At 46.8% G+C, this 9922-nt stretch overlaps 1 protein-coding gene across 1 annotated transcript; it reads left to right on the forward strand.

The window, feature by feature from the left end:
- Positions 1–253: 253 nt before the first annotated feature.
- On the forward strand, positions 254–9684 carry T265_13265 (hypothetical protein; the record flags this gene model as incomplete). Its single annotated transcript, XM_009168014.1, has 6 exons — positions 254–416; positions 4585–4684; positions 4722–4775; positions 6603–6731; positions 9001–9074; positions 9433–9684. Coding segments are annotated over 6 exons (690 nt in total), but the record flags the coding sequence as incomplete, so codon positions are not given.
- Positions 9685–9922: the final 238 nt, after the last annotated feature.

Consider the following 9922-nt stretch of genomic DNA (forward strand, 5'->3'; position numbering starts at 1 on the left):
GGTACAGCCCTTTTTCGTTTTCTCCTGTCAGGATAGGGGCTAAGATTGGTGAGCGAATCGAATAAAACGGGCCTGGAAAGCTTGGACAAATGCCTTCATACTACTTGTCTGTGGTCCTTCGGAACCTGCCGAACGTTTGTTTCATTATGCTAACGATGAGGACGTACAGGCTGGCGATTTTTTCATTCGCCAGGATGACATCCAACCTAAGCATTGCACGTGGGTTTCTCGCTTGCCTACCCCTTTTATTGAGCGCAAGACATCAGGATTCCATACAGAACACGCGAAGACACTTTTGACCTTACAGATTTGAAGTCCCTTGAACCCCTAAAGCAGTTCAAAGAGTGGTTTGAGGATGCCGTAAAATCCGGGCTTGTGTACGAGGCCAATGCGATGGCGCTGGCCACATGTACAAGGTAAGCGCACCTTTGATTCGGCCGTGACTTGCGCACCGATAGAACCGAGAGTACATCACGGTTTGCGACATTCTCAGTAATCTTTACCCTCTCAATGTTGCTCTAGGTAGCCTCTCTTGACGCGAAACCGTCCATTAAGACGGGCACTCAGGAAGACCCGCTTGTTGTATCAACCAAGACCCTGGTTAGAAATAGGTCACCAGACGTTCACTGCATCTTAAACCTATCTCGTCAACTTGTCCTTTGGTCTAGTCTTTGAACAAGTATGGACGACTATAAATATGCTTCCTGCGACCTTATCCAAAGCGGCATACCATCTGGTCTTTTTGGGGTTCACAATAATCCGTTCAAAAGGTTTCTCACAATTATTTGTTTTCTCCGAAGCCTCTTTCCAGTATCACTTTTACTCAGTTTTGTATTGACATGAACATGCGATGCACACTCCGAAGGACTTGGATTGTAGGAATCGAAGTTGTTTCTCAAGGACGATTAGTTGATTTGGATTGTATAGACAGCATTGTTTTGTTACTGGATGGTCACCGGCCCTTACAATATCTAAATTGAGTAGCTGAGGTGGTCTGTAGACATGCATTTGGTACCTTCGAAGATAGGAGCCTTGCTTCGGTTCTCACTCTCCTGAGACTCAGAATGAAAAGCCTAAAATGAAATTAGTTTAATGACCCTGGGGGCTGCGTGAGCCGTGATTTTGCCGTGATACTCGAGGTCAGCGTACACGCTGGCAAGACTATAGTGTCGGTAACCAACTTGCGGTCTTTGTAGCTCCAAGGACGTGGTCTGATTAGGCTGAAAACTGTATGTTCGAGTTTATCGTAAAAAGAGGGAAAATGGTTCAGCCGTAGCACTCCCTCGGAGCACAGCAACCTTACAACTCCAAGGCATCGTGGGAGCTGATATGCTTCTAGTTGCCCTGGCATATGGAACGGTAGTTGAAAAGCCAGAGTTATGCTTGAACTACGAACCATCCAACGAATGTTTCAACTCCTTAACAGGTAACCTCTGTTGAGTTCGCCAGGTAACTTCAACAGCATTGTTTATGTTTGTGAAACTCGACTCCTCCCATCTGTGGACCTTAAATGCCTTCGAAATTCTTATCACTACTGCATTCGTAATACACTTGAGCAGAAACGAAGTGGCACCTACACGAGAACCTGGAAGAAAGCAGCATCATTAACACAGCCAATGAGATTTGTCAGGCCATCGTGGTTTACACGTACAGGGGGGCGAGATGGTCCAAGTGGTTAGAGCGCGAATTTACTGACCAGAAGGTTCGTGGTTCGAACCCGACCTCTGCCTGTCGACTTCCCCTGTCTAGGCTTGGGCAGTATGGCAGTATCCCAGCCCCCGTGCAACTTTCGGGTGGCATGGTAGCTAGGCATTGAAAGGATGCTGCAGCTGGACGATTTTTTTCACCGTCCACTTCGCACTGCCCTTTGTTGTGTGGACAGTCTACGATCTGTTAACTATGGAAACCATCGCCTCCCTGGATGGGAACCCCAGAACTCAATTCGTCAGTGACATGGGCGGAATGGCCCGATTACACAGTCAATTACGATCGTAGCTTCTCAGATCCCGAACTGACTGAGGATGCCTTCACCTCCAAATGCTTAGTTGTATCTCCCACGCTTCATCAATTCTCGGTGATCAAAACTGTAGCTACTGGACCCAATGTACTAATGGTACATTGTTTATAATTGATAAGTTGAGTCGAAAGCCTTCTGGCCGAAAGCCTTAAACGACCTGGTACCCAATGCGAGCGGTGTTCTTGCTGTCGCTTTCTAACCGGACTACCTAGCTCAAGTTGCCTGTAAGCATGTGCTAGGTTCTTGTTGAGTGTGGATTGCAGATGTTGCTGTGCCAGTCCTTTGGCGTCTTACTCCAATATGGTTTTAACCTCTTTGCTGTCCCAAAGCATAGACATCTTATTCTTTGTCGCTTTACCCAATGGGACGATTTTTTCACGAAAAGCCCTTCTATCAACCCTTTGCTATGGGATTTTTTGTAGTCACATAAGTTGAGTATCAATATCTACCACTGGATGTTGCTGTTTATGATGTGGATAAGTCTAGGTACACAGAACTCGAGAGCGTGAGAGAAAACTGTTCGAACTTAGGATGCACACATTTTTCTTGTCCTCAATGGTTTGTTCTGGTAGCGCATTTTTCTGCTTGTTTGGGTGCTATGGAGACGCGCAACTGGCCATCTGCATTTGCTCGGCCGACTTCCCAGCTCCCATCAGAACCGCTGACAGCTTCGGAAATGATCGGATAACTTTTTTCTCTCGAGTGTCATCGGGTCACTACAAACTCCTGCACGCTCTGTTTGAAGATGGGGTGAAGTCATTGCATAACTTTTTTTGCCTCTATCTGGGCAAAAGGGACCGTTCCAGCCAACTAGAGTGAATCGACCGCTGTAAATTTCAATCACGGAAATTAGTCTGACCATTCCTTGCGTTGCTTATCTTGCGCCGTGTTACAGAGCCGCGTGTAGACTGACGCTAGAACGGCTGGGAAGGGACTGTGAACCACATCTTCACACATGGTCAAATGTTATGGCACCAGCATGCGTGCGGGTGTCTTACAATCTTGGTTTTCCTTGACCTCAACAGTGCATCTGATTCTGTCATCCTGTTGGCTCTTTTCAGCACGCTTGCTCAACACGATGTCCTAGAAGTTTGTGAATATCATACGCTGTTTGCACTTACATGTGGGCGCATGATCTGACGTAGGGCTCTTTAAAATTTTTCCTACAAGCAGTCGCGTCTGACACGGATATCCACTGGTTTCATTTTCTGCTCAATATCGTCATTGATGAAGTGATGAGGCGAACTCTGGGAGATCTGTAAAACCGGATGTTCAAATCATTTCTAGTGAGAATCTTGTCGAGCCGAAGTGTGCAGAACACATTGTTCCCATTCTTGAAAAAGGACAGAAAGCGCATGCGACTGGTTGCGTCCTTCTGCGATTTGAAAAGCCGGCCACCCGAGTTTCCCTACGCGAAGCGCCACAGTGAAGACCAGTTCGTGGTGTGCGTTAAACGTAGATACTCATTAGTGAGAAGGGTTGGATACTGCTATTGTCATTGGGTCACTGATCTTTGCAGCAGAAACATATACCTTTGTGGGAGATAAGATCCAATCCAAAATCCAGCAAGTAAAGGAGAAAGATCAGTGGAAGAACAGATGAAGGACTAAGGTGAACTAAAAGTCGGTAATGTGTTGAAATATTGGTAGCTCGGGTGGGTTTATTGCTTGTTGATCAGGTGGTTCGAATCCGACCTCCGCCTCTCGACTTCTCCTGTCTAGGTTTGGGCAACTTGGCAGTATCCCAGCCCTCGTCCAACCTTTGGGTGGCGTGGCAGTTAGGCACCGAAAGGGTGCGACAGCTGAACAAGTCAGTCGGTCTTGCCGACATTTCAGCATCACTCAGACAAACACCTGACGATCATATCAGAGTTAGCAGCCACAACGGGAATGGACCAAACGTCCCTTAGTAACCTCACCTCAGTGTCCAGCACTGATGCTTCGCTGCCGTATTGCTAGTTAAAAGTGTCATGGTTTCACATGTGGTGGGACGTTGCCAGGGTCGCCAGGAACTAGACAGGAGGACGATTAGACTCACCCATCAAAGCCTTTAGCTCAAAATCCCGACTACAACGCAGTGGTGTTTGGCGGGGGGGATGCATGCGCAGTACCATTTTCGTAGGATAATTCGTCACACATATTCTAATCCCCACCCTGGAGGACCAGAAGGCTGTGTGGGAGGTCGCGTAGTCACAGAAACTGTCATACCTTCAGTCTCTTCGTGACCGCTAGTAGGGTCTGGCTTCAGAAAGAGCCAGTGTACCCCTTTTTCAGCGGTGTTCTCTGAAGGATTACCGTAGCTGGTGTACAGACTGGGGGAGCCGTGATCCCACTTCGTCAGAAAATAAACGGAAGCCATCGAGAGGCATCGAAAGCGTTCCGGTTGTAGATCACTCGGTCAACAGTTAGTTTCTCAACCTCTGAGTCCCTGTTGACGTTTCAGCTCCATGTAGCAGCCCAGCTTTTCAGCATGTTCTCTTTTACGGTCGTTTTGATTGCTTTGTAGCTACTCTCTGAAAAGCCGACATGTCCGAGGTCGTTTGATTTACTTCCATCTTTTTCAAACAGATCTGGAATTCCAAGTGTACGTTATGTACTGCTGAAAGAACTAGACGAACGTGGGTTTTCATTTTTCACAAACTATGAGAGCCGCAAAGCGATTGAACTGGTGAGATTTGCCTCACACTTGGTAATCCCAGTGACAGGAGTCCAATCCGAACGCTAGCCTCTTGTTTTACTGGGAACCCCTTCATCGTCAGGTGAGTTCACACATATATATTCATGTCCGACGCTGTTGCTTGGTGTTCCGCTGTCTCCTTCTGTTTAAAGAAAGTAGCGCTGTCATATCTGTTCGTATATGATACGCCAAGGTCAACAAGTATTTTGTTGATGACCTCTTACGATAGTCTCAGGGTCCATTATGCCAAACAATACCTGTGTACATTACGTGTTTACGTCCGTGGAACTGTACGCGAAGTTTGTTTACTTTGGATTCTGTACAAACCTCCGGGTGGATGTAAGAGACAGTTCATGAAGTACGTGTGTCTTCGTGAAGGGTTGATGCAAATCAGCTGTCTTTCAATAAACGTCGACGCTAGCACGGTTCTCATATGATGTCCTGTTTCTCACAGGGTAGAGGTTTTGTTTTGGCGCACGGTGTTGCAGTGCACTTATCACCCGTTACCACATATCCAGGACCTTAGTCTCCTCATCGGACGCGGTATAGATGCAGCGCCTGGTCATAAAACCCGTGTAAATTCAATGTCTATTCTCGCGGTAAAGAAAGGTGCATTGGTTACTGTTTTTTGCAACAGAAAGTTTGGCATATCTGTCGTTGTTCGTTTATTGATTTTACTCTTGATGACTAAGGGGTCTTTGAAGACAGAGCAACTGAGGGGATCGTTTCTTCTCCGTTGGGGGTATCTCTCTTTGAGATTCCACCGTAAAAAACGTAGCGCACAAAGCGGCAATCTGCACTGTGCACAAAAACACGCACAGAAGTTTGGATATTTTGTCACAGAAATCTCCGCCCCTTTCATCATTACGAACAGTTCCTTGCCTTTTCCAATCATTGCTTATTGAGTTCATGTGACGGTGGTCGGTTCTGTTTGGAAAATTAAACAACCTTTAATGCCGATCGATTTTAGCTGTTTACCAACCATTATGCTGTATACCGGTACCGGTGTATACTGTTTTATTGATCAGTGGTGTGTTTGGTCCTTGTGCAGCAAGTCAGTAAATATTTCATCGTCTAATCATTCAAAGCGCTGCTATGAGCTAGTGACTAAGCAATCGGGTGAGGTGGCTCACGGGTTAGAGCACGAATTTATTTACCGAAAGGTCCGTGATTCGAACCGGACCTCTGCATTTTGGTTTCTTTTATCTGGGCAACCTGGCAGCCCTCGTGCTTCCTTCGGGTGACATGACAGATAGGCACCGAAAGGGCGTTACAGCTGAACGACTAAGCAATGCCGAGGTACGTCAGATGGTTTCTGGAAGATAAAACTCTAGCACTAAAGACCATAGGCCGCGCTGGTGTGGCCGCTTGTTTTTCGTGCAATTAAACCCCACCTCGGAGAAGGTTTCCACCAAGCCTTTTGAAGAATGTGAACGATATAAAGGGTATGACTCTGTGGTTTGACAGTTAAAGATGTGAACGCCATGATCAATAGGCAACAAGGCGAGATGGCCCAAATGGTTAGATTGCGAATCTACTGACTGGAAGGCCCTTAGTTCGAACCCGGCTTCTACCTCTCGACTTTCCCTGTCTAGGCTTGGGCAACGTGGTAGTATCCCAGCCCTCGTGCAACCTTCGGGTGGCATGGCAGTTGGGCACCGAAAGGGTATTACAGCTGAGCGATTATCGTAGCCTTAAGTGTGTTCTGCAGTAACATCTAAATGTACAATCACATCCACTTATCGGCTGCCCACTTCCGGGTGAACACAAGTCGAAGCACGATTTATAACTGGTAAGATGTACTATACTGAATGCTTTAGTTTGCTGGTTATTGGCAGTATTTTCTTCCTGTTTTCGTTCTCTTCACGGTTAATCGAACGGTCGCATTTTTTTGTCGACATTCTTACAGGTACGTGTTGAGGGAACGGTAACGCGACTGCCAGAAGAGGAGAGCGCTGAGTATTTTTCGAAACGACCCAGACAAAGCCAGCTTGCTGCCATGGCTAGTCCCCAAAGTCACGTTATCCCGAGCCGGCAGGTAAAACCCCTATTTTTTTTATGTCCCTGACTGTTGCGTTGTACTTCGCAATATTGACCTGTACTTTCACTCGATGGGTCGTACATCGCTGTAATCCACTACGATATCGCAGGGGGACAAATAATGGGGCACCTGGTCTCGTGAAGCAAAGCAATCAGGCACTACCACTAATAGTACGGTCGTTGCCGTACGACCATGTTAGTATATTTGAATAAAGCCTTATAAAGGAACTAAAATGGAGAGGGAGGCGACCTCGGGCCAGCCGATCACCATCATCCGAGCTGCCTTCATTCCCAACATTCAGAGATTGACAACACGTTATCGCCAGCCAATCATGGGATGGGTCACGTGGATTCGCCTCCTGGAAGGCAAATAGCACCAATCCAACCGCGCAGTGACGAGGTCTCTTCACGTGGCGACGAAATATTTGCAAGCCAAGGTCGGCGAACAGGTCAACGGCCACCTAATTAACAGCACCAACGCAACCCAAACTTTCCATAACTTTCTTCACTCCCTTCTGGTATATTCAGCCACTAAAAATAAAACAAGAATAGAACCGCCTATGACAGTTGAACTGTGGTTGATTTGGCCAGATAACAGGGGGGGGGGCAGAGTATTACTTGCGACCCGCCTCGGACTGCGAACTGCTCTGCCCGTCTTTTCCCAAGGTACGTTTCTAGTTGCTTTTCTGTTCTCGACATGATGCAGAGTTGACAGTCGCATAGCCTACTCTTCCCCATATTACCCTCTTTTTATGCAAATGGTCCATAATCCTCTGTTACCTCTTCTATCCATACACACAAGCGAGACTACTTGGTCTCGCTTACCGTTCCCAGCGCTCCGCTTCACTCCGACTGTGTGACGAGTGGTCACCAGCCATCCCGAAAATCAACCTTATCGCCATCCTCGATCGGGAATCGTCGAATGTGACAACGTTTATCTCTTCCACACACGCGCCACAATCACTTCCCAGAAAACATCTGAAAGAGTTGTTTTCCTATTTCCGACACCGAAATAATCTCATTCCTATCAATTTACTACCGTTTGGTGTAGAACTAGAGTGTTCTCTTTTCAGAGAGCATCCAATCCCCGTCCCAGTGCCTTAGTGCCGAAAAAAGACTCGCAACAGGGAACAAGCGAGTGTCATAGTCACAAGGGACCTCGTGCTGCGCCAAAGTTCCTCTTTGTTCTGCACTCTGTACGATACACTTCAGTGGTAACCTTTTATTCCAACTGTCGTAACAGCAAATTCAGCCGACTCCGGACAGTTAGTAGTATAGCGGTGTGGATAAATCCAATGTATGCGCACTTGTGAAGCAGGCATGTCTGTCAACTTTTGATGTTTTATTACCGTGAAGGCTCTCGTGAAGGCTCTTACACATGTTCTACAGGTTCTAAACGGGATAAGTTCCTGAGATGTGACAGGTGGATCCACTCGCGACGTTCGATCATATTTCCAAGGTCATTGATCCGAATAACGATGGTATCACAATTTCCTCGATCTGAAGGGAGGCCTCATTTAGGGGTGCTTGTCCTTCCTGTATGACCTTCAGGTGACATGGGCCCTTCAGAAAGTGAGACATCGTCTTGCCAGCAGGGGGACGGGGCGGGATGGTCCAAGAGGTTAGAGCGCGCTGGTTTACTGGCCGGAAGGTCCATGGTTCGAACCCGACCTCGGCCTCTCGACTTCCACTAGCTGGGCTTGGGCAACCTGATAGTATCCCAGCCCTCGTGCTTCCCTCTAGTGGTATGGCAGTTAGACACCGAAAAGTTGTCACGGATGAACGAATATTTATTGTCTTTCTTTATTCATTAAGAGGATTCGTGCTCATTCGACACCCCAAACCCAGTCTAGCATTGTTTAGGCCACCTGAAGGGATGTGTTGCGTGGACGTCTCAGTTCCTGATGGCAATGCAATGTTGGACACAAAAGCTGGGAATAACCAAGCTCGCCATGTAATCTGTCCTTCGTTTTGAAGTTTGGCGAACTATGCTCATCGGATCCATCGGTATCACCCGTAGTAACTGACTGATTGTCATCACCGTTCTGCTCGCTCGTACCACATTGCTTATTGTCGCGTATCTTTTGTAACCTTCAAATCTCTAGACCAGAGTACGATTCGCCATTGTTTCATATTTTGTTGGATTTCGTCACTTTGAAAGTTGTCGATTTCGTTGAGCGTCACTCATTTCTCTCAATATAACCTTGATTTACCTTGATTTCCACTGGATGGCTCTTTGAAGTCTCTTTTCTTTTGAATAACTTTAGAGTTTTGTGGACAGCGTGAAGGAGTTGGAAAATCTCTACCCTGAAGGGGAGACTGTACCCAAACCGAAAAATTGGTGAGTGCTAGTTATCGTCTCCACTTGTGTTAGTCTTAGGCGCTGCACAGCCGTTGAAGTGTTTGTGACGCTGGGAAGACCAAATGTTGCTTTAATTTTTTATTCCAGATAAAGTCCATTTAGGATGTAATGCGTCACTTGTCTCAACTGTTTCTATCAGGGTTTCATCTCGTGGCCCTTACTCTGTTATCTAATGCACCTTCCCCATGCCTGATCACAATTTTTAAAACAGTGCTAACCACCAAGCCAAGCCTATGAGGTGGCGCAACAAGCTAGAGGCGATTTCCCTTAAATTGAAACTCTCCCCTCTACTTACACAAGCTGCGGGCTGTATTTTTTCTGAACTCTCTTCTCACAGGGGTGGCTACGTGCTGTATCCGCATACGATCGAATTCTGGCAAGGACAAAGCACCAGAATGCATGATCGAATTCGCTTTCGGCGAATCACCCCTGAGGAACAGGCGTCTATCGATCCAAAAATCACGCATCTTGGTGAAGACGGATGGGTCTACGAACGCCTTGCTCCGTAGTGTTGCTCGGGACGCGCGCTCCGTCACTTCTCTGTGATTTATCCATTTGTTCTGTACTTTTATTCCCAAGCGAATCTTTTGTAGCTAGCTTTCTTTGGCTACAGAAAATAAACATTTTGATTCAAGCGGATCTCATAATTGAGAAAGGGGATGGTTGAAAGTGAGGGGAGGAAGGCCGTTTGCAAACACGGACTTAGCAGTTACAAGTCTTTAAAAACTGATTGTTCTCATCCGTCCTCTTGAACCTTCCTGGATATTCATTGACACAAAGCAAAACAGTGTCACAGTCTCCTAATAAACTTCCTGTTGTATCTCTTC

Source organism: Opisthorchis viverrini, assembly GCF_000715545.1.
Source record: "Opisthorchis viverrini unplaced genomic scaffold opera_v5_50, whole genome shotgun sequence".
NCBI classification, from domain to species: domain Eukaryota; kingdom Metazoa; phylum Platyhelminthes; class Trematoda; order Opisthorchiida; family Opisthorchiidae; genus Opisthorchis; species Opisthorchis viverrini.